We start from the raw sequence: 26,698 nt of genomic DNA, 5'->3' as shown, positions 1-26,698 counted from the left end.
CAACTCGCGCATGCGCCTTAGGGAACCGGGTAGTGAAGCCGGGGCGCTTCACTTCCTGGTTCCCTCACTGAGGATGGCGGGGGGAGCAGCAGAGAGACGAGCGATCGCTCGTCCTCTGCTGCGGACGGCGCTGGACTCCAGGACAGGTAAGTGTCCTAATATTAAAAGTCAGCAGCTGCAGTATTTGTAGCTGCTGGCTTTTAATATTTTTTTTACTGGCACATCCGCTTTAAGGTGAAAAAACATCTGATGATTGCTGGAACAGCCAACCCCCCCCCCCCCCTTTTATATACCTGATCCCTGGAAAGTCCTGCGTCGCGAACGCGCTCTTCCTTTGCTCGGTCTTCTCGGCTCTTCATTGGATAGATTGATAGCAGCCATTGGCTCGCGTCGCTGTCAATCAACTTCAATGAAGCGAGGGGCGGGGCCGAGTGCCCGCAAGGTAGAACGCTTCCTAGAGGGGAGAACGCTTCCCAGAGGGGGTTAATAGAAGCGGGGAGGAGCCGAGACAGCCGCCGAGGGACCCCAGAAGACGAGGATCGGGGCCAGGGAGGTAATTATGACATGTTTTTTATCTAAAAAAAAAATATTCAAAGCTTTAGTATCACTTTAAATTAAGCTTCAACAATGAAACCTGATCCAGATTTTGCACTCTCCAGTTTTAGTAACTCTTCCCCCGTGTTTCTTGTGTGAGCTTTCGTATGGACTAAAGTTGGTTATCACCTTATTTTCCCTCAAGATGGCTTGTGCAGATCATTGACCCATCAGAGCAGAGGAGGGTTGGATCACTTAAAAACTAGTCTAATGCCGTCCATAGACATGAAGATGGTCTGCTTCTCTGGTCCCTTTCAGATGCTTTAGCATATTACCGGATGTTTATAGGTCACACACGGACACTGACAACCAAAGTTCATTGGGTGCAATAGTGGAACGAGTCGATTTAAAAGAGAAGCAGGTTTTTTCCCCCCCTATTCATACTTACTTAGGTGGATGGAGCATCAGACTGATGCTGCAGCTGTCCCATGGCGTCTCTGAACTGAGAACCGAGCCACTGAACACCGCCGATGGCTCGGTTCTCTCACCTCCCCGAGCAAAGCGATGCTGACTGTTACTCAGCATTGCTTCTGCTCTACTTCTCAGCGCTCATTGGAGCGCTGAGTAGTGGAGGGGCGGGGAGCGTCCGTCTCAGCGGCTCGCTGAGACGGCCATCAATCAAGGCAGCTGGCGGATCCCGACTTGTAAGTCGTGATGATGCGCTGCCCCGACTGATGGCAGTGACGTCAGCGGAGAGCGGACTTCAGACTGTTCTCTGAAAATGGGTCACAGGAGTGCAAAACGAATTGCACTCCTGTGACACAGAGGAGAAGCCCAGCCTAAATGGCTCAGGCTGGACTTCTCCTTTAAGGGCAATTAAATCATGCCTACATGTCTGACCATCCTCTAGTGCAGGGGTCTCCAAACATTTTAAACAGACTTTAGGGGGGCCGGACTGTGGCCAGTAGAAATTGTCCTGGCATCAGTGGGAGTAAACAATACATCTTTGGTATTAGGGTATTAGGGGGAGGAATAGAGCCCTATCGCTGGTGTCAGTGGGAGAAATAGTGCCCCATCATTGGTGTCAGTATGATTAATAGTGCCACATCACTGGTATCAGTGGGAGGAATAGTGTCATGTATCAGTGGAAGGAAAATTGCCCCAAGGGCCGCATCGGGCCCGGGGCCACAGTTTGGAGACCACTGCTCTAGTATCTATGCCCTGCTGTAGACATCGCATTTCAAGAGAAGTTTAAGTTTGAGTCAACTATTAGTTTATCCAAGAAAGTTTATTCTAACAAAAAAAAAAGATCTAATAAAAGGTTGTCAGATGAACAATCTTTTTTCGTGACGTGTCTCGTGGGCCAAATATTGGGTGGTATCAACCGGTTCAATAGAACTCAGGCGACATTCAGCCTGTGTGTATGGCCAGTCCGGCTTCCGTCGTAGGGGCATGACGGAAAAATGTCTGCTGATCGGCATCTGATCAGTAAAGTGTCAGCCCCAGATAATAGCAAAAATCTGATGGGAGTACTAAGAAAAAAGTCTTGAGTGATCATACATTTTAATTTAAGACATCTAAGGAGTCTCAGACCTTTTTGTGGTGGATAGTGGATACACACCCAAGTAGTCATGGAAGGTGAATGCACATTACATCACACCACTCTGTACACCAGTACCTGTTAGAAATCACATTATTGTAGTAGCAGACCAAATTTTCATTCACTGCATCCTTGTTCTGTCCGATGAACCTCTCCTGATGCCCGTAGGCTCTGATTGTCGAAGCCCCTGACAACGTCTCGCTGAAGTGTGAGATGACTGGGGAACGAGAAGCCCCATCGAGTCTGCGGATTTGTCGCGAGCTGGCGATATAATATCTCTGATCACAGGAGAGAAGACACATCAACAGTGATCTTTCCAATCTGTATATTAAAAAATAATTAAAGCTGAAGTTTTTTTTTTTTTTAAATCAGCACAAGAGACAGTACTTACATTTAATGAGAATCGTCCCTTGTGCTGAAGGCTGCTCTCTTAAATGGCCATAGACTAATTCAAATCTTGGCCAGTTCAGCAGGGACTGGCTGAGATTTGAACCATGTACAGTATGGGCAGGCTGAATGTACTCAAGTTGATTCTAGTTCCATTCTAGCCGCTAGCAGTAATCAGCATGCTCTCCCGGCGGGGCCAGCTCCCCCCCCCCACCCCCCAATGAGAGAACACAATGGCTGCGGGGGAGGGATACCTCCAGCAACACTGACCGTAGCTCCATCTATGGCTGGCTTTAGTTGAAATCTGAAGTCTCCTGTCTATCCACCCCATCATACACCTGCTGCCATGAACTTTGAATGCTGCAGGAGTTATTACGAGCTGCTGGACCTGTAACAGTCTCTTGTCAAGAGTGGCAACTATGTCTGCTTCTACCGGCCCCTTCCTCAATTCACACAAGCTGTAGTATAGCTTCCAACAGTTAAAAGCACTCTACAAATGGAGGTTGGGTGGATGAATAAAAGATCCACCTCCTCCATTCATAGAGCGTTTTTATTTTATGTAAGCTGTAGTACAGCTTCTATGAATTGAGGAGGAGGTGGAAAGGGTGGGCTTAGTCAACACTCTGGATGAGTGACTGTAACAGGCTCATATTAACGTACCGGCACCTGAAGATAACGGCTGCGGGGGACAGAGGACTTCGGATTTCACCTAAGAGAGCAGACAGCAGTAGGGATGAGCTCAGGCGGGTTCAGGAGCAATGATTCCAGCACAGAACCTGCTGCAGTCTTTACGGAATTAAATGGATATTCAAGTTCTTGCGTAAAATCTATTTTTTTTTAATCTAAGGTGTGTAGTCTGTGACAGTGACAGTTAGAAGTGAACTAAATATTATAAATCCCTTGATAGAGCTATAGAGGTTGGGCAGAGTCAAGGAAGACTATTTTTTACAGAGGTCCATTGACTTGCAGATTGCATTGGATTTGTTGCTTACCTGGATGAGAAGGTATAAAAATCCTAGGGGAACAATGGCCACTAAGAACAGCGGGGTGGCACAGACAATGACCAGTATAGTGCCCAGCACATCCAGCATACAGTTTAACCATGTTCTTAAATAGTAATGAAAGCGCTCGTCTATCACATATATGTCCTTAAAATAAAATAAAAAGGAGGATAGAAGTTACAGGAAATATCAGAAATAATGGATAAAATTTTTTAAAATAAATAAACTGATTTAAATCCAATTTTTTCGACTGATTTCTTAGTTTTTTTATGCTCACAAATCCAACATACAAGGACAAACAAAAGTTGTCTAAAGCACCTACACTTGTTTTTGGATATCCCTGATCAACTCAGCACTGCATCTCCACAAAGCAACTTACTGTATGGGAATCAAGGCAGCCCATAAAGATGTACAGAGTTTGACCAGTGGGCCTAGACTCCTCATATGGCAGCACATCTTGTTTTATATATTTATTTATTTATTTATTTATATGCATTATAGATATCAAATTACCTTGTTGGCTTTTTCCGATAGAGATCTCCAGTTCTATCCAACATCTATGATGGGATGGTTGGTTTATAGCTACAGCATGTCTCGACTGTGAACACATTCCTGAGACAAGCAATGGCAAGAGGAATGCAGATGTTGACATGTGCCCCTACCTCTGCATTCCTCTTGCCATTGCTTGTCTCAAGAAAGTGCTCACAGTCAAGACATGCTACAGTTATGAATCAACCATCTCCTTCATAACTGGTCTCAGATTGACCACAGCAAGAAGGGAGGGGGTGCAGGTTGGTACTTATACCTAGGTTTAAAAGTCATTTAGAAACAGTGGACAAAGTACTATAGGTACACCTCCTAACAAGTCCTACAACTCAAGAGTGCTGGCTCGCAGTAGTGGTCTCTGACTCACGGACTGCTCCATACGGAATGCCCACAAAGAGAAGGGGAAGCCACTCACTGTTTCAAAGCCTTCTACACATGTTTGTCATGCTCTGATGTACACACTGTTCCACTTGTAGCAGACACTCCAATGGGTTTTACTCCATGCAGAGCTTCCTCATTGGGGCCCTAAGTGGAACAGTGTGTACATCAGAGCATAACATACATTTGAAACAGTGAGCGGCTTCCTCTTCTCTTTGTGAGTGTATATATATATATATTGTGACAGGAAGTCAGGTAAATCTGTGGGTGTTGTCACAAACGGGACATACATTTCTGCCTTGCTTAGACAATACACTAATCATTATTAGGCGTCGACTGCGAGAAGAGCCAGACAAGGTCTAAGGGCGTTGAAAGACTCCAGCTGTTCAGAGTGAGGCAATCAAGGCCTTTATAAGTAGCCAGAGGGTTCCACTTGGTTGCTGCATCACTCCTAAGGCTGTGTGAGTAGGAGAGCAGTGCCAGAAAGTCTCCTGATGAGGTGAGGAGACCATTGACTTTTTCCTGTGTTATATCAAAAGACTATTGTTTAGTGCTGTATGACCAGCACTGTCTACCCAGCAGTAGGCTGTGTTAGACTTCATAGATAAGTTCCTGTGTGGAAGGTAGACGCCCAGAGTGGCTAGGATTTATTTTATGTTTGATTTTGTTTATGCTGTTTGGATGCTTGCAATTGTTTTCCAGCAAGATGGAAAAATAAACCAAGAACTTTGTTTTCAACCGTCTTCGACTGCCAGTCTGTATAAATTCAGTGTGTGGTGAAGCCATCCAAGGGCCCAACACCCCGCTACCGAGCTAACCCCTCACAATATATATATTTATTTAATGTTTTTTCCTGATCTTCAAATCACATTAGAATAAATGCATTGGGTGGGGTATGACTCTGCCCAGGACTTACCTTAGTGAAGCGGTTCAATACTTGACCCATGGGTGTCGTTTCAAAAAACTGGAGTGGTAGGTGTAAGATATTGTCTAACATCTGGTTGTGGAGTGAGCGAGAGGCGCAGATTGTTCCTCTTGTGATCACATAGGCACCATAGCAGACAAAAACGCCTAAAGCGATCACATAGAGTGGAAATGGTTATGATACATTTACAATGCCACAAGAGACAAACATTTCTATCTTAATTACCTGACAGTTTGTCACTCAAAAGCCGCATACACAGGACAATTTTTCCCGTCGGGAAAACTGCCATGACAGCTTTTGGCCCTGAAAACCGGCCGTGTGTATCGCTCCATAGCAGTTTTCCCCAACAGGAAAACCGCCGGGAAACCCGGCGGGAAAAATGAGGACATGTTTTCTTCTTTTTTCCCGCCGGTTTTTAAGCCGGCAGTTTTTCATTGGGGAAAGCATGCGGTGGAGCATATGTACGGCCGGGTTTCCCGACCAAACTCTCATGGTAGTTTTCCTGCCAGGAAAACCGGCCATGTGTAGGGGGAAAAAGCTACCGAGCCGGTTCTCGGTTTTACCCTTGGTTTTCCCAGCGGACTTTTTACCGCCGGGAAAACTGATCATGTGTACAAGACATAAGGCCGGTTTCACATATGTGCGAATTAGATGAAGTTTTCACCACATCTAATTTGCATTACATGCAAGTGCGACCGTCTCTCAAGGGAGCCAGTTCACACATGTCTGGGGCCGAGGTGCGAATTCCAAAAGATTCCCGTGCGTTTTTGGGTCTTGTTCAGGTGCGAATTCAGGCAAAAATTCAGACATGAATCGCACATATATCGGTGATCAGAAACGCACTGGGCCCAGGGCTGGAAATAGCGGCCGCACATATGTAAGCCCAGCTTAAAGGGCTTTTATACTCAGCGTGAAAGTTGAACATTTCCTTCACAAACGGACATGAGGGCCTGGGGGCTGAACACATTTCCAAATGGGTTTCCAAAGCCTGGTCCATCAGCATGCCAGGAGCATCTAAACTAATTTTTAACACTTAGTATCTGGCACTAGACCATCTACAGTATATTCTGCACACCTACTTTCTTCAATATTTCCAATTGCACCTATTGTAAAGGTTGTTTGCTGACTTGGCCAGCTAACACAATGGCATACACTAAGTTTATCAATAATGAACATTCCACTGTGCATAAATACATTACCATTACAATCCGACCGTGTGTATGCTCCATCAGACAGATGTTGGCTGAATTAATGACAACAAAAGTTGGCTGTTCATGCTCACCAACTGTTGGGCAATAAATCTGTTACATCGATTTATCCGATCGTGTGTACGCAAGTTGGTTCAACTAAAATCCCATGTACAAACACGCATGCTTAGAACCAATGTTAAACATCAGCCACTAATAGCAGAAGTTGCCCAAAGGGTGGCGGTAAAGAGCTGAAAAAACACGTGGTTTGGTGAATGTTGGCTGAAAATGTGCCGTATGTATGCAGAACAAGTTCACGGCCAATGCCCTTCAGGCCGAAATCCACGTAAAAGTTGGTTGGAAGTCCGATTGTGTGTATGAGGCTTAATAGACACTTCCTAGATTGTTACTGAGCCATAGAGCAGGAGGAAATGTTCTGCGCTTGGCTGTGTGTGCACCAAGTTTGAGGGAAAGGGACAATCATAGCCAGTGGTTCCTTTGGAGGTACGGTACATTATTATGAGTCAATATATACGGTATATTTTTTTAAATTACAAAACTTTAAATTTACAGCCAAAAATAAATTGCACATATAAACAAAAAAGATAACAATGCCTTCACCTTGTAAAAACCCCAGAAGTCCATAGATCCCCAGCCGATTGTTCCTCTGGTCGACCCATTCTGCTGTATCTTTTACTTGCTTGGCCTCTGTTGTCCATCTACTCAGCCACACGTTTTGTCCAATAGCCATAGCATTCTGTCCTATGTAAGCTACTATTGTGAACATCACCCAGAACCATCCAAAAGCGTGAAGGTATTTCATCACCACTGACATTTTCATCTAGAAAGCCAAACGTCTATTAGCAATTGAACTAGATATAGAGGAGGTAAGAAAAGCAATATTTGCATTAAAATAGCAGGATGACACTGTATCTAAAACACTCTTTAGAATTCCAACGTTCCTTCACACAAGAAATGTCACTGTTGGGAAAGATTCATGTACCAGTTGTAGACAGGTCCATGAATCTGGGGCATGCACCGAGTGTGTGAGGGCACACTGGGGTTGGAGTGTGCTTCCTCCTCGCCACTGCATCTGTCAGCGTGGCAGAGGGAGTGGCGGCCGGTTCATAAGGGGCGCCACCCCTAATCTCCATGGGCCGCCCCCTAATCTCTATGAAGGGCGTCTGATGCATAGATTTCTACAAGTTTATTTTTGAAGCACATGATTAGAGCCTTGACTTCAAAAAGGTTGGGCTCGGGGGACAGAGCACTGCCCCCGAGCCCACCCACTTGTGACATTAGCAGTCTTAGGAAGCCGGGAAGCCGCGACCTGGATGGGGTAAGTGTGAATCTGGTGGGGGGCGGGCTATGTTTGCTGCCCCCAGAAAAATGGAGAACCAGCTGCCACGGAGAGGGAAATTTTGTACCAGGAGCCTCATGGGGATCACAGACACTAGTTCCCCATCAGGTTGGCTGCCCTTGTGATTGGCAGTAGGCAGGGTGGATCCTTACCAATAGACAGCCTGCTATTGGCTACATAATATTCCTGCTGCCTGCTGTCAATTACAGAGACCTGATGCTGTTTACTGCAGCATCACTGGTTGCTAGGAGGGTGTTGCAGGAAGCCTACAGCATCCTCAAAGCAGCTCCTCACCCTACAAAACTTCATCCCTCTGCTCCACATGGTCCTCTACATGCAAGATTTTTTTCCCCTTTATTTTTTTTTAAGAAAATGTTTGACCCGGCAACCTGCCAACGGAACACCCAACACTGCAATGCAAACCTCACCCCCAAAAGACCCCCTCTGACAGATCCCTCCACCTACTGCCTTTCCCCCCACCCCAACTAGCGCCCCCTCCCACCACAGACAAGAACATAGTCCAAGCCTGCTTGGTAGTGCTTAACTGTACTGTGTCAGTTAGGCTTGCTATACACTATTCATTGCACCACTACTGACAGCTAACAGTAAAGTTGGCCATACACTGATCAAAACCCATTGAATTGATCACCTTCTGTGAAACAGACCTGTTGAAAGATTTTCCTCAATCAGTGAGTGGCAGCAAATCCATTGCAGCCGCAGATCAGTGTATTCTGACAGCAGAGGATGTCGTTGTCAGAATACAATGTCCCAGCAGGAACCGGGGATGAGGGGGAGGGGGGGGGATAGGGGGGACACTCCTTTATCTGTCTTGTTTGTGTGGGTGAAGGATTTATTTTTTATCAGTTAGCCTGTGTATGACCAGCTATAGTGAGAATTCTGAAATGATTGGTGGAACCATTACTGAGCCCCTAGTTCTAGTACAGCTGTGCTTTACAGAGATTGTACTGATTTCTTTTAAGAAAATCACATAGCTGATTTTTTGCAGATTACTGAATTTTTCCCAGAGCCAAGGAGTGCAAAAAAAAGATACGTTATAATTTAAAGTCATAGGCGTGATCCATTTACTTGCCCCTGCATTCTCCGATATGCCTCAATAGAGAGTTTGATGTTTGTGTATATTTTTTTTTATTTATTTATTATGGATATTTATATAGTGACAACAATTTCATACAGTGCTTTATATATACAGTCACAGACGCATCAGTCCCTGTCCTCGGGGAGCTTACAATCTAAGGCAGTGGTCTGCAAACTGCGGCCCGGGGGCCAGATGTGGCCCTTTCCTTGTCTTTATCTGGCCCTTGAGACATAATTCTTGCCACTGACACAAACAATATAGCACTATTCTGCCCACTGACACCAAAGATGGAGCACTATTCTGCCCACTGACACCAAAGATGGAGCACTATTCTGCCCACTGACACCAAAGATGGAGCACTATTCTGCCTACTGACACCAAAGATATAGCACTATTCTACCCACTGACACCAAAGATGGGGAATAATTCCTCCCACTGACACCAACGATAGGAAATAATTCCTCCCACTGACACCAATGATGGAGCACTATTCTGCCCACTGACACCAATGATGGAGCACTATTCTGCCCACTGACACCAATGATGGAGCACTATTCTGCCCACTGACACCAATGATGGAGCACTATTCTGCCCACTGACACCAATGATGGAGCACTATTCTGCCCACTGACACCAATGATGGAGCACTATTCTGCCCACTGACACCAATGATGGAGCACTATTCTGCCCACTGACACCAATGATGGAGCACTATTCTGCCCACTGACACCAATGATGGAGCACTATTCTGCCCACTGACACCAATGATGGAGCACTATTCTGCCCACTGACACCAATGATGGAGCACTATTCTGCCCACTGACACCAATGATGGAGCACTATTCTGCCCACTGACACCAATGATGGTGAATAATTCCTCCCACTGACACCAATGATGGTGAATAATTCCTCCCCGGGCCGAACCGCCCTATAGGCTCACTATGCAAGCCGCTTAGGGCCCCACAAAGCTGCAGAGGGCCCCCCAAATTACTAGAGGCCCCGCCTGGTGAAAAGTAATTTTCGGCTCCTCACCCCGCTTCTTAGCTCGCTGGCTGCATGGGAGAAGAGAAAAGAAGTCAGCACCCCCCGCTTCTCAATTTAATGTAAGATGTCATTTCCGACAGCAGAACACCCCCTCCCCCCGCTTCTCAACTGTAATCTTTAATGTGACATGTCACTGTCAGCAGTGCCCCCCCCCCGCTTCTCAACTTTAATGTGACATGTCATTTTGCTTAGGGCCCCAGGGAGGTCAGGATCAGCACTGATTCCTCCCACTGACACCAACAATGACACATTGTTTATTTCCACTGGCCCCCCTAAAGTTTGAACGACAGTAAACTGGCCCTTTGTTTAGAAAGTTTGGAGATCCTTGATCTACGGTATTATATGAACTGCGGAAACGTGAAGATTGAACACTTACACTTCCCGTGGCCACCTTCTCTTTATTCATTCTTGAAGCATTTGGCATCTCGAACACTGACCTGGGCAAGACATGGACACGTTTAAATAAGTTCTATCCAGTTTATGGAAAACCTTGTTAAACTACTAAGGATCTCTGTTATACATCACTACCTAAAATATATCTTTACCCGGTATTGGTTTCCTTCCCTTCTATTATGCCTTCCATTTTACTTTCACTTTGTGCCTTTTTAATTGTGACCCATAAAGTTTACCACTTCAATACCGGGCACTTTTACCCCCTTCCTGTCCAGACCAATTTTCAGCTTTCAGCGCTGTCACACTTTGAATGACAATTGCGCAGTCATCCAACCGCTGTACCCAAATCAAATTTTTATCATTTTGTTCACCCAAATAGAGCTTTATTTTGGTGGTATTCAATCACCACTGGGGATTTTTATTTATTGCTAAATAATTGAAAAAATACCAAAAATGATATATATAAAAAAAGTTTTTCTTTGTTTCTGTTATAACATTTTGCAAATAAATAATCTTTCTTTATGAATGTAGGTCAAAATGTATTCTGCCACATTGGGGCTGGGTATTTACATGGAAAGGAAAAATTCTCCCCTGCAGTGGGGCTCTCCCAGCACTGTAAAGCCTGGTACACACGATCGGATTTTCTGAAGATAAAGCGTAGGACTTTTGTCCAAAGGGCGTTGGCCAGGAACTTGTCTTGCATACAAATGGTACACAATTGTTGGCCAACAAACAAAAAACTATGTGGGTTTTCAGCTCCAGCGCCACTCTTAGGGCAAATTCTGCTAATGTTGTATTAGCACTGCTTCTGAGCATGCACGTTTGTACTTTGGAGTTTTGTCCGAAGGACTTCTGTACACACGATCGGATAATTCGACAACACACAATTGTTGTTGGAAAATCTTAATGCATGCTATCCAACATTTGTTGGCGGAAAATCCAACAACAATTGTCCAATGCAGCATACAAACGGTCAGATTTTCCGACAACAGCCTGTCATCACACAATTCCTGTTGGAAAATCCGATCGTGTGTACGAGGCTAAAGAGTTGCAGAAGATTGTCATTTAGTTCTAAGGGACAACAAAAATCAGTTTTACTTACCGGTTTCTCCACTCCCCCAAAAGTCAGTGCTCCCCTGTACTCCATTATATTCTAGCAGTGCACTGTTCCTCAGCATCCTCATTTCTACTTTGGGGCTATGGACGCTGCATTGGACTTGATGACATCAGAGGACCTGTGACTGCCAGAACATGGAGAAGCAGAGGCTGTGGAGATCAGTCTTCAAGCCTGAAAGGAGCTTGCAGAAGAGGAGGATTTAGGCCCCTTCACATGGGGCGGATCTGGTCAGCGGACTCCGCTAGTTCAGCGAGGGTTCGCTCTGTTGATCCCCACTGAGCAGGCGGATGACAGGTCTATCTCTGCTCACTGTGCAGGGATGGACCTGTCGGAGCCCCGCTGTTTTCTATGGGGAAATCAGATGAAAATGAACAGCATGCCCGTTTTCTTCCGATCCAATCCGCTAGACGGATGGTGAACATATCGCCATCCGTCTGTTTTCAGTGGATCTTGTCGGATCGGATGGCAGGCGGGCGTCAGCAGGCCTATCTATGCTGACATCCACCTGCCCATACAAGTCAATGGGTGACCCGCTCAGATCCGCCTAAAAATCAAACAGGCGGATATTTGCGGGCCGATCGTGTGAAAGGGGCCTAAAGCTGCCCAATGCAAGGGAGAATTTTCCTTTTCTTGGAGTTCATCTTTTATGTTTGTACAATTACCCGTGATCCTGCCAAAAAGAGCCTATCCTTGAATTTCTGTCATAGGGGGACAGCAAAGGGTCCATTTACACCCAACCACCCATAGAACAGAGTAGGCTATGTCCGCTCTACATAAACCGAGCTGACACAGACCTGTCATCCACCCGCTCTGCTCTGCTCAGCAAGTAATCAGCAGAAAGATCCCCTACTGAACATAAAGGGGTCTGCCCCATGTGATAGGGGCCTTACAGCAAAAACTGTATTTTCCCTATTGGGATGAAGGTTTTACATAAATAAAGCTGATCAATTTGAGCACCCCTTCCAGTGTTAAAAGGTTTGTCTCATCCCTGTAACTGCAAAAGAGAGCATGTTCTGTTAACCTCCCTAACGGTATGATTATTTCAGAAAAAAGGTGCTGAAAGCGGTACCATTATTTGCAAGGAAATTTGGCGTTTTATACTGTAGGCCTGTAATTCTTTGGAATAACTCACTTAGATCTGACCAAACAAGAGTCTAGTAGGCATCCCGGGTATGGCAGTTTTTTTAAAAACAAAATGATAAATTATAATATAATAAATAATTATAAATAATTATAACAAATAATAATATAATTCTAATAAAAATTATTCAATAATGTAATCAACTCAAAATCACTGAAATTTGCTCAGTTGCAGAATTGTCGCTGTCATTACTTTTATTTTTTTATGACGAATTTCCCCACAAATCGCTATCGCACAATTCTGCAAGTGATTATAATTTATTATCGCTGTTTTCTAGCTGCTCTAAAACCATTTTTGACATAAAAAGACATTTTTGGTTGCTATGGACAATCTACAGTTTGCAGGCAGAAAGAACAGTTTTTATTATATAAAAGAACATGTAGGGCACTGGGCAGACCACTAGGGACAAGGGGGGTGTGTATTTTTTACATACAGTACTGTAATCTATAAGATTACAGTATACTGTATGTAATGTGTTTGTTTACCTTTTTGAATTTGGCGCCGTTCTCCGCTCCCGTGCATCGTAACGTCGCAGGGAACGGAGATCGGCGGCACAGGAGGACGCTGTGTGAATCGAGCGAGGTCCTGCTCGCTCACACAGCGCGGTAGCATCGCTGGATCCAGGGACAAGGTAAGTAAACCAAGCCTGTGGATTCTGCGAGGCAAGCCCGAGTCTGACTCGAGGTTACCGATCGCAGCACGAAAATGTAACCCCCGAGTCAGACTCGGGAATACCACCAGGGGGGTTAAAAAAACAACAGACTAATGCCACGTACACACGATCCGAAAATCGGTCGACAGATCATCCGACTTTTTCCGTTTACTAGTCACAAGTAGAAATTGAATAGGTTACTAAAGTCACGAAAATTCTCGGACGACAGAAAAAAAAAATCGGAAGTGATGTCATGTGTTGTAATGTATTTGTATTGTATTTTCGGATGACAACTGTACTGACCCAACGAAAATCGTACAAGGAACATTTTCATGCATGTCCTATACTAAAGATCCGATTATCGGACGATTCTTCCTCGGACGACTTTTTTCGTACAATATTCGGATCGTGTGTACGTGGCATTAATGGCTCACCAGATAAAACTAGAATGAACCCTAAAAAAAAGGAGAATGTAGTCATCACATCTAATGCCGCGTACACACGATCGTTTTTCGGCATGAAAAAAACAACGTTATTCAGCATCTAGAAAAAACATTGTTTTTTCCAACTTCATCGTTAAAACGACGTTGCCTACACACGATCATTTAAAAAAAATTCTCTAGCAAAGCGCGGTGACGTACAACACGTACGACGGCACTATAAAGGGGAAGTTCCATTCGGATGACGCCACTCTTGGGGCTGCTTTAGCTGATTTTGTGTTAGTAAAAGACGATTTGCGCTTTTCTGTCTGTTACAGCGTGATGAATGTGCTTACTCCATTACGAACGGTAGTTTTACCAGAACAAGCGCTCCCGTCTCATAACTTGCTTCCGAGCGTGCGCGGGGTTTTAACGTCGTTTTAGCCCACACACGATCATTTTTTACAACCCGAAAAACGACATAGTTTAAAACGTTGTTAAAAAATGAAGCATGCTCGAATTTTTTTTTGTTGTTTTTCGGAACCCAAAAAATTATGTGAAGCCGACACACGATCATTTTGAATTACATTTTTTTAAAACGTTGTTTTTTTTATGCCAAAAAACGATCGTGTGTACGCGGCATAAGAATTGGTAAGGTGCAATATAGTAAATGTTTTCTTCTGGGTTTTCTACTGCCTTAGCTGTTGTTTGTATCAAACTGTATTTTTACTTACATATTGTGTATCTATTTCTCTTCTACATAAACTGCATTATCTTCCAGACGGAAGTCTTACCTGTCTTTTTGAGCCAGATTATCTGGGGCTTGTCTCTGATCGATCTTGACATTTTTGGTTTCTTTTATAAGATTTGCTAACAGAAAAGTAATTTTTGTTATAAAAACATGTCACTCTTTTAAATCAAAAAACTCCAGCTAAAAACATCAAGATAAAAATAAATAGCTCATCAAAAATAAAAAACAACAAAGCCAGCCTTGGCCCCTTTCACACAGGGCGGAATCTGTTTTCATCTGGTTTGCCTTAGCTGGGGGTTCTGTCCACTGAGTGGAGCAGGCAGATGACAGGTCCGTGTCTGCTCTGCTTATATAGAGCAGACATGGACACGGACACAGCCCGCTCTGCTCTGAGGGCACGAGTGCCGGTCCCTCCGAGCCCTGTGCCGAGAAAGGCAGCTCCCACGCGCGTGTGCGGGAGTGTGGACATCGCAGCTTCGGCCAATTCACTTCGCATTATGGTACCCATCATACATTTATTGGAATTCTGGGTAAATAGGTGAAGGGTTTCACTCCATGCAGAGTACTCCCATTTAGGTGGAAATTAAAACAGGACATTTAAAAAAAAAGCAATAATATGGGTACAAAACATATACATATACCCAATTACAACTTTAGTATGCAAAATGAATATGAAAAGCATCACACGTCAGCCATATGGGCAGTCTTCAAATACACAACCCATAGCCATGTTTAAAGCGAAGCTCCACCCAAAAGGGGAAGCTCTGCTTGTCTGCCCCCTCCATCACTGCCACATTTGGCACCTTTTGGGGGGGGGGGGGGAGGAACAGGTACCTGGTTTTGACAGGTACCCGCTCTCACTTCCGGTTGAGTTCACCATGGCAAAGTGAGCAAGAAATGTGGTCCTCCCTTATTCCCCCCACAGCCAACCGATTCACAGAGCGCAGTGCGATTCGCGCATTCGCAGTATGAAACTGGCCGCAAGGCTTCACCGTCTGGTTTCCCTTGGACAAGATGGCGGCGCCAGCACCCAAGAGCTGATTCAAGAATTGGCTTGGGTGAGGACGCCGCTGGATGCCTGGACAGGTGAGTGCCCAAATAGTAAAAGTCAGAAGCTACGGTGTTTTTGGCTGCTGACTTTTTTTTTTTTGGGGTGGGGGTGGGGGACTCCTCTTTAATAATAAAACTTTCCAATACGCTATGCATCTATATTAACACAGACTTCATGAGAACAGGAAAGTCACTACATCTCTGCTCAGTATAGAGGCATTGCAATGCCTTTTATATTATCAGGGCTCAAAATTTTAAGCCCTGAGCTACTAGCCAGGCCTCAAGAGTTACTCGCCACCAGTTGCCCCACCTAATTCATACACTGCTCCACGCCTAATTGCGCCCCTAAACACGCCCTCGTAGATTATCTCATGGAATGACACTGTTAAATGTTTTATGCAGAATCAAGCTACACAATTAAATATTACCAAAAACAACTTTAACAAAATGGGACAGGGCACTGGGGGCAGACCAGAGGGACAGGGCACTGGGGGAAGACCAGAGGGACAGGGCACTGGGGGCAGACCAGAGGGACAGGGCACTGGGGGCAGACCAGAGGGACAGGGCACTAGAACTGGATCTCTTCCCCATTCTCTTGCTGTCTCCTCTGCAACTCCCATCCATCCTCTCTCTCTCTCCCATTCATCTCATCATCAGGAGCCTGTGTGTGCGGCTCCACGCTTGCATGTCCCCACAACTGCACAGCCGTTGACACCATAGCACAGCGCACACTGACAGCGCACAGCACACATTGAGACCAGTCTGCTCACAGTGCTCAGGCTGAACTGCTGGACACCTACATAGAGCACAAGGAGAAGAAAACTGCACAAACTGGAAGGCTACCACTCTCATGTCAGGGCAACTTTCAGTGAGCGCTGCACTGCCTACCCGGGACACCCGGAGTGGTAATTTTCGCAATCCTCCACCTCACTCATTACTTTCTGCTCCCTGCTCTCTGCTCTCCAGCTACATTGGTCAGGGCCCGGGGGAGGGGGGCAGGCTCAGAGAGGTCATACTGTTGGGTCCCATGGCTTAATGAGAATTGTAAGGAGAGCACCTGTGTACTGCTCTGCCTGTGCGCGGCTCACCAGACTACTTTTCCCGAGCATGCACCTTTCCTCTTCGGCCGCCAATCGCATCGGGACTCTAAGTGTAGGCACAGATTGGAGGGACATTGGTCATGCAGCCCTGTCATCACTCGCCCCCAGGTTAAATCCACTCGCCAAATGCTAGCAGGCGAGTGGAAATTTTGAGGGCTGCTATTATTATTCAATACATTAAATAGTACTTGGCTCTACAGTATAACACAACAAACAAGACCCAGCTGAACATACAACCAGTAATAATTGTGCAAACATAGTAATGTAGGAACAAAGACATAACAGGTTCCACCACTATCCCAGCATTGGCAGTCATGGCCAGGGTCTGTTTTATTTTTTTTATAGCTAGATTTTTCACATTATCTTTTTATTCAATGTATTAAAGAGAAAAGTTTAGATCAAATAATACACTTCAGGGATGGCTGATGTCTAGTAACAATAGTTTAACTTTTACCTATATAAGGGTGCTGCACCACTGAAGATGTACTGGCAATTCCCAACTTAAAAGCAGAACTAAATCCATGTCAACAACCTTTTTTTATTTCATTCCGCCCCCCTTTCCCCCTTTCACAAATGCTAAAACTTGTAATTCTATTTTCTACCTTTTTATTTATTTCTTAACTGCAAAGCAGCATTTCTGTATTACCAGCCTAAGCCGGACCCCAATACCTCCTGGGATAGCTACGTCACAGAGCAAACCCAGTAGATAGTGTATTACTAAGCCGCTATTGTGTGGCATATGGTGCGCTGAAGCGCCGCCCCCTCTGGCTCCGCACTGCCAATGACTAATAACATAGATTCATTGCATTGCATGAATCTATGTTATTGTCGCCGCAGCTGGTTGGCTGTACGGAAGTGCCTATCAGAGCCAGCGGCTCTGATAGGCTTTCCGAGTACAGCCCTCAGGCTGTAGTCGGCTTCCGAATGCTTATCCTCGGGACATACCGGCGGTGCGTTCCTTGGATAAGACTGACAGGCGTCTCAGCCAATCAGGTTCACCGGTTCTGGCTATCGGTAACCTGATTGGTTGAAGCATCATCGAGGGTGGGAGAAGACATCGAGGGACGTGGATGGCTGACTCCAGTAAAGGAAAGTGCTGGGCGGGGGGGGGGAAGAGACATTTTACAGGGCACAGCGGCGACTAAGGGCACAGTGACATCAATGGGCACATTGGCAACAATGGGGACAATTGGCACAGCGGCATGAATGGGCACAGTGGCGACAATTAAAGGGCACAGTGACATCAATGGGCACAGTGGCGACAATTGGCACAGTGGCAACAATTGATGGCACAATGGCTGTGTTTGATGGCATGGCACAGTGGCTGCATTTGATGGCATGGCACAGTGGCTGCGTTTGATGGAATGGCACAGTGGTGACAATTGATGGCACAGTGGCTGCGTTTGATGGCATGGCACAGTGGCTGCATTTGATGGCATGGCACAGTGGCTGCGTTTGGCATGGCACAGTGGCTGCGTTTGATGGCATGGAACAGTGGTGACAATTGATGGGCACAGTGAGGCTGCACATTTTTTATTTTTCCAAAAATTTGGAGCACCAGCCGCCACTGGCGAGCACACAAACGCCACCAGCCAGTATAGTGGCAACCTGCCAAAACCGAGCACAGAAATCCGACCATGTGTGCGCATTTGTGCAGTCGGTCTCTAAATACCTACAGTGCCTTGAAAAAGTATTCACACCCTTTGAAATTTTCCAAATTTTGTCATTTTACAACCAAAACCGTAAGTGTATTTTATTGGGGTTTTATGTGATAGACCAACACAAAATGGCACATAATTGTGAAGTGGAAGGAAAATGATAAATGGGTTTCAATACTTTGTAGAACCCTCTTTCACTGCAATTACAGCTGCAAGTCTTTTTGGGGATGTCTCTACCAGCTTTGCACATATAGGCCCAGATTCAAGAAGTAATTGCGCCCGTGTAACCATAAGTTACACGGCGCAATTGCTTACTTGCTCCGGTGTAACGAGTGCTCCTGATTCAGGAACCTCGTTACACCGACTGCAGCCTAAAATCTGCGCGGCATAAGGCACTTATGCCTCGCAGATTTTAGGCTGCATTCTTGTGCTTGCCGCTAGGGGGCACTCCCATTGTGATCAGGCTGTAGTATGCAAATTGCATACTACCAACTGATTCACAAACTTGCGCGGGCCCCGCGCAAGCCAGGTACAGAGTTTCCGTACGGCAACTTTAGCGCAAGGCTGCCCCTTCTAATAGTAGGGGCAGCCAATGCTAAAGTATAGCCGCCGCTCCCGCGACGTGAAATTTGAATTTCACGTTGTTTGCGTAAGTGCTTCGTGAATGGCGCTGGACGCCATTCACGTTCACTTTGAAGCAAATGACGTCCTTGCGACGTCATTTGCCGCAATGCACGTCGGGAAAGTTTCCCGACGGAGCATGCGCTGTACGCTCGGCGCGGGAGCGCGCCTAATTTAAATGATTCCCGCCCCCGGCGGGATCATTTAACTTGTGCGCGTTTACGCCGGGCAAATTTGCCGGCGCGCCCTCGCAATTCACGGAGCTACTGCTCCGTGAATCGAGGGCAGCGCAAAATATTTGCGGGGGCGCAGGGCAAAGTCGTTGCCCTGCTCCCCCGCAAATATCGCGCAATTCTACCTGAATCTGGGCCATAGAGTAACATTTTTGCCCATTCTTCTTTGCAAAATAGCTCTAGCTCTGTCAGATTGGACAGAGAGCGTCTGTGAACAGCAATTTATAAGTCTTGCCACAGATTCTCAATGGGATTTAGATCTGGACTGTGACATTCTAGCACATGAATATGCTTTGATCTAAACTATTCCATTGTAGCTCTGGCTGTATGTTTAGGGTCGTTATCCTGCCACAGACTCAAGTTATTTGTAGACTCTAGCAGGTTTTCTTTTAAGATTGCCCTGTATTTGGCTCCATCTTCCCATCATTTCTAACCAGCTTCCCTGTCCCTGCTGAAGAAAAGCATCCCCACAACATGATGCTGCCACCAGCATGTTTCACAGTGGGGATGGTGTGTTCAGGGTGATGTGCAGCATTAGTTTTCCGCCACACATAGCGTTTTGCTTTTAGGCCAAAAAGTTCAATTCTTGTCTCATCTGACCAGAGCACCTTCTTCTACATGTTTGCTGTGTCCCCCACATGGCTTCTCCGATATGGGACTTCTTATGGTGTTCTTTCAACAATGGTGTTCTTCTTGCCAGTCTTCCATAAAGGCCAGATTTGTGGAGTGCACAAATAATAGTTGTCCTGTGGACAGATTCTCCCACCTGAGCTGTGGATCTCTGCAGCTCCTCCAGTTACAATGGGTCTCCTGGCTGCTTCTCTGATTAATGCTCTCCTTGCCCAGCCTGTCAGTTTAGGTGGACAGCCATGTCTCGGTAGATTTGCAGTTGTGCCATACTATTTCTATTCTTGGATGATGGATTGAACAGTGCTCTGTGAGATGTTCAAAGCTTGGGATATGATTTTATAACCTAACCCTGCTTTAAACTTCTCCACAACGTTATCCCTGACCTGCCTTGTGTGTTCCTTGGCCTCCATGATGTTGCTTGTTCACTAAAATTCTCAAAAAAAACCCTGAGGGCTTCACAGAACAGCTGTATTTATGCTGAGATTAAATTACACAAGGTGGACTCTATTTACTAATTAGGTGACTTCTAAAGGCAATTGGTTTCAGTAGATTTTAGTTAGGGGTATCAGAGAAAAGGGGGCTGAATACAAATGTACGCCACACTTTTCAGATATTTATTTGTAAAAAAAAAATTGAAAACCATTTATCACTTTCCTTCCACTTCACAATTATGTGCCACTTTGGGCCTGATCCACAAAAGGGATACGCCGGCGTATCTACTGATACGCCGTCGTATCCCTGTTTCTATCTATGGAACTGATCCACAGAATCAGTTTCACATAGATAGGCAGAAGATCCGACATGTGTAAGGGACTTACACTGCCAGATCTTAGGATGCAGTACCGCAGGCGCCACTGGGGGCATTTCTCAACAAAGCTTTTAAGCTTTGTTTTTTCTCCGTAAGTGTTAGTTTGCCGTTGCAAAATTAGGGCTGCTTTTACAAAGTGTAAAGTTAGTACACCATGTAAAAGTAGACCCTTCTTTCCCACGACGCTGTCAATTTATTTTTTTAATTTATTTTTTTCCGCCGCATCTCTTTTTTTTCCTGACGCAACTTTTTTTACCCGGCGCGATTCACAAAACTCGGTGTAACGTAATTTTGCGTAATGCACGTCGGGAAAAGCGCGTCGGGAGCATGCGCAGTACGTCCGGCGCGGGAGCGCGCCTAATTTAAATGGGACTCGCCCCATTAGATTAGGAACGCCTTGCGCCGGACGGATTTAAGTTACACCGCTCAAAATTTCTAGGTAAGTGCTTTGTGGATCGGGCACTAAGGTAGAGATTTTGCGGCGGTGTAACTTAAATGGCCAAAGTTAAGTTACGGCCGGTTTTTGTGGATCAGGCCCTAGGTTGGTTTATCACATACAATTCCAATAAAATACAGTTAAGTTTTTGGTTGTAACATGACAAAATGTGGAAAATTTCAAGGGGTATGAATTCCTTTTTAAAGGTACTGTAAATATCTGGAAGACACCAGCCATGCATATGCGCACACGCCAGAGTTTTTAAGATGGCAGCGCGTAAGAGGGGTGGGGGAAATCGTTTATTCAGAGGTTTAGTTTTGCTTTAAGACATTTTATATTAAAAAAAAAAAAATGCCACACCAACTATAGTTTTTCAAAGTACAAAACTTTCTTACTCAAAAATATAGAAATTTCTTAACCCATAAAAACATTCAGGTTGAGCATGTTGGCTGTTTTTTCCCCAGGCGCTTGCTTTCTTCTTCTTTGTGCAATGTATATGCTATTTTTATTTCTATTTGTATCAATATATTATTTCATTATTTTTGTAATTTACATTTGTATTGTGGGTTAGTCTGACTATATATTATATTTTACAACTTTGATTAAAATTGTATTAGTACTTTATTTATGGCTGGTGTTCATTAAAATATTTAGACAGATTTTCCCCCTGCTTGGGGTTAACTATATGCCATTGTGGTAACATATTTGAGGGATACACAGGTTTCTGGGTTAAGAATTGTATATGGGAAAAGGCAATAGCCGCTCTAGGTGGGAACCCAGACGAATATCCTCCGCTGCAGACAACTCAGGTGCAGGCAATGCACTTTGCAAAGCAGGAACAAAAATTGTCCCTGGACAGCCGCACTCTGAACAATTTGTAGCCTTTATTAAAAGAAGGACAGCACTACAAGTCACAGCAAAATAGAATAAAAACCCGGCTGCTGACGCGTTTCGCACTGAAACTAGTGCTTAGTCATAGCTAGAATTGTATATATGCAATAATTAAGCTTTTTACTTTGATAAACTTTAGTTGGTGCAGCAATTTTGTTTGATAATGAAATACATATCTAGGCAGAGCTATTCAGGGGCCATCTTCTCTATACTGTATCCTCCCCAAAGCCCATGCAAACACCATGTCCTGCACACATGTGCACAGATAGCTGGTTTGAGACTCTTTCTTCTTTATCCCCTTGAGCCATATCCATGTTAACAAGTTCATGCTCCCAACTTTCTGGGAACAGTTTGGGGACAGACGCTTCCTGCTCCAACATGACTGAGAACCAGTGCACAAAGAAAGGTCCATAAAGACATGGATGAATGAGTTTGGGGTGGAAGAACTTTACTGGCCTGCACAGTCCTGACCTCAACCCGATAAAAAACCTTTAGGATGAATTAGAACAGAGCCAGGCCTTCTCAACCACATCAGTGCCTGACCTCACAAATTTGCTTCTTGAGGAATGATCAAACATTCCCATAGACACTCCTAAACCTTGTGGACAGCCTTCCCAGAAGAGTTGAAGCTGTTATAGCTGCAAAGGGAGGGCCAACTCAATATTGAACCCTACAGACTAATGCCGCATACACACGATCGGAAATTCCGACAAGAAAACCGTGGATATTTTTCTGACGGAATGTTGGCTCAAACTTGTGTTGCATACACACGGTCACACAAATCTTGTCAGAAATTCCGACCGTCAAGAACGCGGTGACGTACAAGATGTATGACGAGCCGAGATCAATGAAGTTCAATAGGCAGTTTGGCTCTTCTGCTTGATTCTGAGCATGCATGCTTTTTGCGCTTCGGAATTGCATATAAACAAGCGGATTTTCCGTCGGAAAAATAAAGAACCCGCTCTCAATCTTTTGTTGGCGGAAATTCCGACAGCAAAAGTCTGATGGAGCATACACACGGTCGGAATTTCCGTCCAAAAGCTCACATCGGACTTTTCTTGTCGGAATTTCCGAACGTGTGCACGCGGCATAAGACTAGGATTCCATTAAATTTCATGTGCGTGTAAAGGCAGGCGTCCCAATACTTTGGACAACATAGTGTATGTATATCACATAACTAAATTCTTCTTTGCCAAAGCACAAATAAACATTGATCTTTGCCAGATAAAAATATATATCTGTACTTACGGGGTTTTTCATTTAGATTCTCCTGTGCCCCAGAGGTTTGGATTAGGTCTGCAAAGTCCTGCCGTTTTGAGATCAGGTCTGTATAATTGCCAGCCTGAGTAATCCTGCCATCTTCCATGACAATAATGACGTCCACTAGAGGAAGAACGGTGAGGCTGTGTGTCACCAGGACCCTTGTCTACACAAAGACATTAGCTTCCAGTTAGCATTTAATACAAAGCAACACTGCAACAAATGATCATTTTATACATACTGTATAGATAGAATTTACATTTGACTGTCAGGATCACTTTCTCTGGGGCCTTTTAAAGGGGTTGTAAAGGTACAATTATTTTTTTTTTCTTTTTAAATATCTTCCTTTACCTTAGTGCAGTCCTCCATCACTTACCTCATCCTTCCATTTTGCTTTTAAATGTCCTTATTTCTCCTGAGAAATCCTCACTTCCTGTTCTTCTGTCTGTAACTCCACACAGTAATGCAAGACCTTCTCCATGGTGTGGAGTGTCATGCTCGCCCCCTCCCTTGGACTACGGGAGAGTTAGGATGCCCACTAACACACAGCTCCTTTCTCTATCTGCAACGTAGAGAGCATCCTGACTCTCCTGTAGTCCAAGGGAGGGGGCGAGCACGACACTCCACACTAGGGAAAAAGCCTTGCATTACTGTGTGGAGTTACAGACAGAAGAACAGGAAGTGAGGATTTCTCAGAAGAAATAAGGACATTTAAAAGCAAAATGGAAGGATGAGGTAAGTGAAGGAGGACTGTACTAAGGTAAAGGAAGCCATTTAAGATATTTTTTTTTACCTTTACAACCCCTTTAATAACGGTGGAATAAAACAGCTGTCCTGGATCCACCCAGTAAGAGGCTCAGAGTACTGCTAGTACTCCTAAATATAGAAGAGACCTACAACTCCAATCTAATAGAAAACCAATTTCATGCTTTAAAACATTAAAGTGATTGTATACCCTTGTTTTTTTTTTTTTTTTTAAATAACAAAAATATCCTACTTACCTCCACTATGCAGTTTGTTTTGTACAGTGTGGCCCCGATCATCGTCTTCTGGGGTCCCCCGGCCGCTCTAGTGGCTCCTCCTGTCACGGTAAACCCCCTGGAAGAAGAGCTCTCCCTGGGGGTTACCTTGCGGGTGTGCTCCCGGGTTCAGCTTTTGCATCTGTAGATACAGAATGCCGGACTCGGGCCCCCCCCCCAGCGGGGTGAAGATGGAAGCACTGGAAGCAATGACAGCTCAGTGCTGGAGGACTCTGTTTAACAGGCAAGTCTGACATAATGTGCTAGCATGTGGTGGGTGCATACTAGCACATTATGGTACAAACCTGCAAGAGGGCCCCCAATTTAAAAAAAAAAAACGCATTATCGCTTTAATGTAACAAACCAAATATTATTCTAACCTACCTTATTTTTCAACAGCCCATTCTGTCCAATAACTTTATCAAACAGATGTTTCCCAACGTGAACATCCACAGCAGACAAGGGGTCGTCTAACAGATAGATGTCTGCATTGCTATACACAGCTCTCGCCAGACTGACTCGCTGTTTCTGACCGCCACTTAAGTTCACACCCTGAATACATACAAAAGACAAAAGTACAGATAAGTTATCACGTTCTACGAGTTCATAATCTTTATACATTCCCTAAAAACTGAAATTCAATCTAATTTTTGCCATTACTGGTTCATACTTTCCCCTCTCATCACCATGCTAATTATATGTTTAAATAAAACACTACCGTTTTCATAGCATACCTTATTTTAGACCCTGTGCGGAGGTATAGCCGCGGCGTCCCATTGTTTTCAATAGGAAGGAGCGGTAAACACACCGCTCCTCTCACCGCTCCAAAAATGCTGCTAGCAAGACTTTTGGAGCGGTCCCGCCAGTGCATCGCCTCAGTGTGAAAGCACGCCGGCTTTCACACTGAGACTGCAGGGCAGGAGTTTTTCAGGCTGTATTTGGGTGCTATTTTTAGCGCTAAAACGCCTGAAAAACTCCTCAGTGTGAAAGGGGTCTTAAGGAAAGAACTTTGAATGATGCTTTCTCAGCAATCATATTACAACTGAATGATTAATTGCCATCCTATATGGATAGTATTTGGAATATAGTAGTAATGCAAGTACTGTACTTACTACTATATTCCAGGTAAGTCAATATATGTATATTGATGTGCTAGCTGCTATATAGGTCTCTGAGCACAATATTTTTGGACAATATGTGGATAGCATGTAAAGCTGAATTCCAGGAATTCAGCAATTTTGCAAAACAGTGCAGGCAGATCATGAGTTTAATCCAATTAGGTGCACGTCACCTCCGGGACTTATCTCTAATACTTATATGTGACAGTTTTATTGCACTCCCGGGGGATACACTCAGGGCTGTGAGAGGACAGAAGCACACACAGCAGCTCTGCATGCCCCGCCCCTCTGCAGCCCATTTACAGAAGCCTTTGTATTTTGTGAATAAGTTCACATAATACAAAGTCTTCTGTGAATGGGCAGAAGGAGGGGAATGTTTGGCATGGCAGTACCAGCGACTCTGCTCTTGAAGGAACTGAGAATACAGTGATCAGTGTCGGCGCTCTGGAAGTCACCCTCCTGGAGCACTAATATGTAAATAACAGACACAAGTCTATGAGGCAGTAGGTGCCTCCTTGGACTTAACTCATGGTATGCCTGCAGTTTTTACAAAGTAGCTGAATTCCTGGAATTCAACTTTAAGGTAATACACTTGTATTGTAATGAGTAGTCTCACCCTCTCTCCAATTTCAGTTTGGTCTCCATGTGGTAAGAGCTCCAGATCAGGAAGGAGGGCACAGGCTTCTAGGACTCTCTCATAATACGGTTTATTGAAGGCTTCTCCAAAGAGAATGTTCTCCTGAAACAATGCATTCTGTATCCATGCTTGCTGCGATACATAGGCCACAGAGCCCTGTTTGTGGAGAAAAAGAAATATGGAACTGGAACATCACCACTAAGTGTACATCAAGTGTCTGACTTTCCCCATAGGAGAATACAGAATAATATGTAGACCAGGAGTGTCCAAACCATGGCCCACATGCAGCCCCAGAGAGCTTAGCATGTGGTCCTGGCCCGTCTGGAGGGACACTTGGGGATGCCGTGCAAGCCACAGCAGCCACGGTGGTCGTCACAGACAGCCCAGTCCATGCACATCTGTAGGGACACCAGGGATGCTGTGCAAGCATAGCAGCCGTGGCAGCCTGCAATGATAAGCCAGGCAACTGCATGTCTGGAGGGATGCCGGGGCTTCCATGTTTGCTTTAGCACCGGCAGCAGGGAACTCAGGGGCCCCAGGTAAGTAAATGCTGCATGGCTGGATCTAGGGGAGTGGTTGGGGGGCCGTGCCACCCACAATCCCCCTTTACCCCCTTCCACATAGCACATACATAGGCCAATGCTTTATCCTGGCCTAGGTCGACAAGGCCCAGGCCTAGGGCAGCACTTTGCAGGGGGGCAGCACG

At 45.0% G+C, this 26,698-nt stretch overlaps 1 protein-coding gene across 1 annotated transcript in view; it reads right to left on the bottom strand.

The window, feature by feature from the left end:
- Positions 1 to 26,698, bottom strand: part of LOC120927844 (multidrug resistance-associated protein 1-like) — a 124,105-nt gene that overhangs the window by 22,549 nt on the left and 74,858 nt on the right. Inside the window, exons 13-21 of the mRNA XM_040338798.1 lie at positions 25,972 to 26,148; positions 24,622 to 24,789; positions 23,207 to 23,384; positions 14,575 to 14,650; positions 10,435 to 10,495; positions 7,180 to 7,399; positions 5,363 to 5,517; positions 3,514 to 3,669; positions 2,213 to 2,412 (exon numbers count right to left, since the gene is read on the bottom strand). Of these exons, the coding sequence (XP_040194732.1) occupies positions 2,213 to 2,412; positions 3,514 to 3,669; positions 5,363 to 5,517; positions 7,180 to 7,399; positions 10,435 to 10,495; positions 14,575 to 14,650; positions 23,207 to 23,384; positions 24,622 to 24,789; positions 25,972 to 26,148 (1,391 nt within the window). The remainder of the gene's footprint in view (positions 1 to 2,212; positions 2,413 to 3,513; positions 3,670 to 5,362; positions 5,518 to 7,179; positions 7,400 to 10,434; positions 10,496 to 14,574; positions 14,651 to 23,206; positions 23,385 to 24,621; positions 24,790 to 25,971; positions 26,149 to 26,698) is intronic.

This window comes from Rana temporaria, chromosome 2, assembly GCF_905171775.1.
Source record: "Rana temporaria chromosome 2, aRanTem1.1, whole genome shotgun sequence".
Classification (NCBI taxonomy): Eukaryota; Metazoa; Chordata; class Amphibia; order Anura; family Ranidae; genus Rana; species Rana temporaria.
The sequence above is the reverse complement of the archived record's forward strand: the minus strand, read 5'-3'. Positions and strand labels throughout refer to the sequence as shown.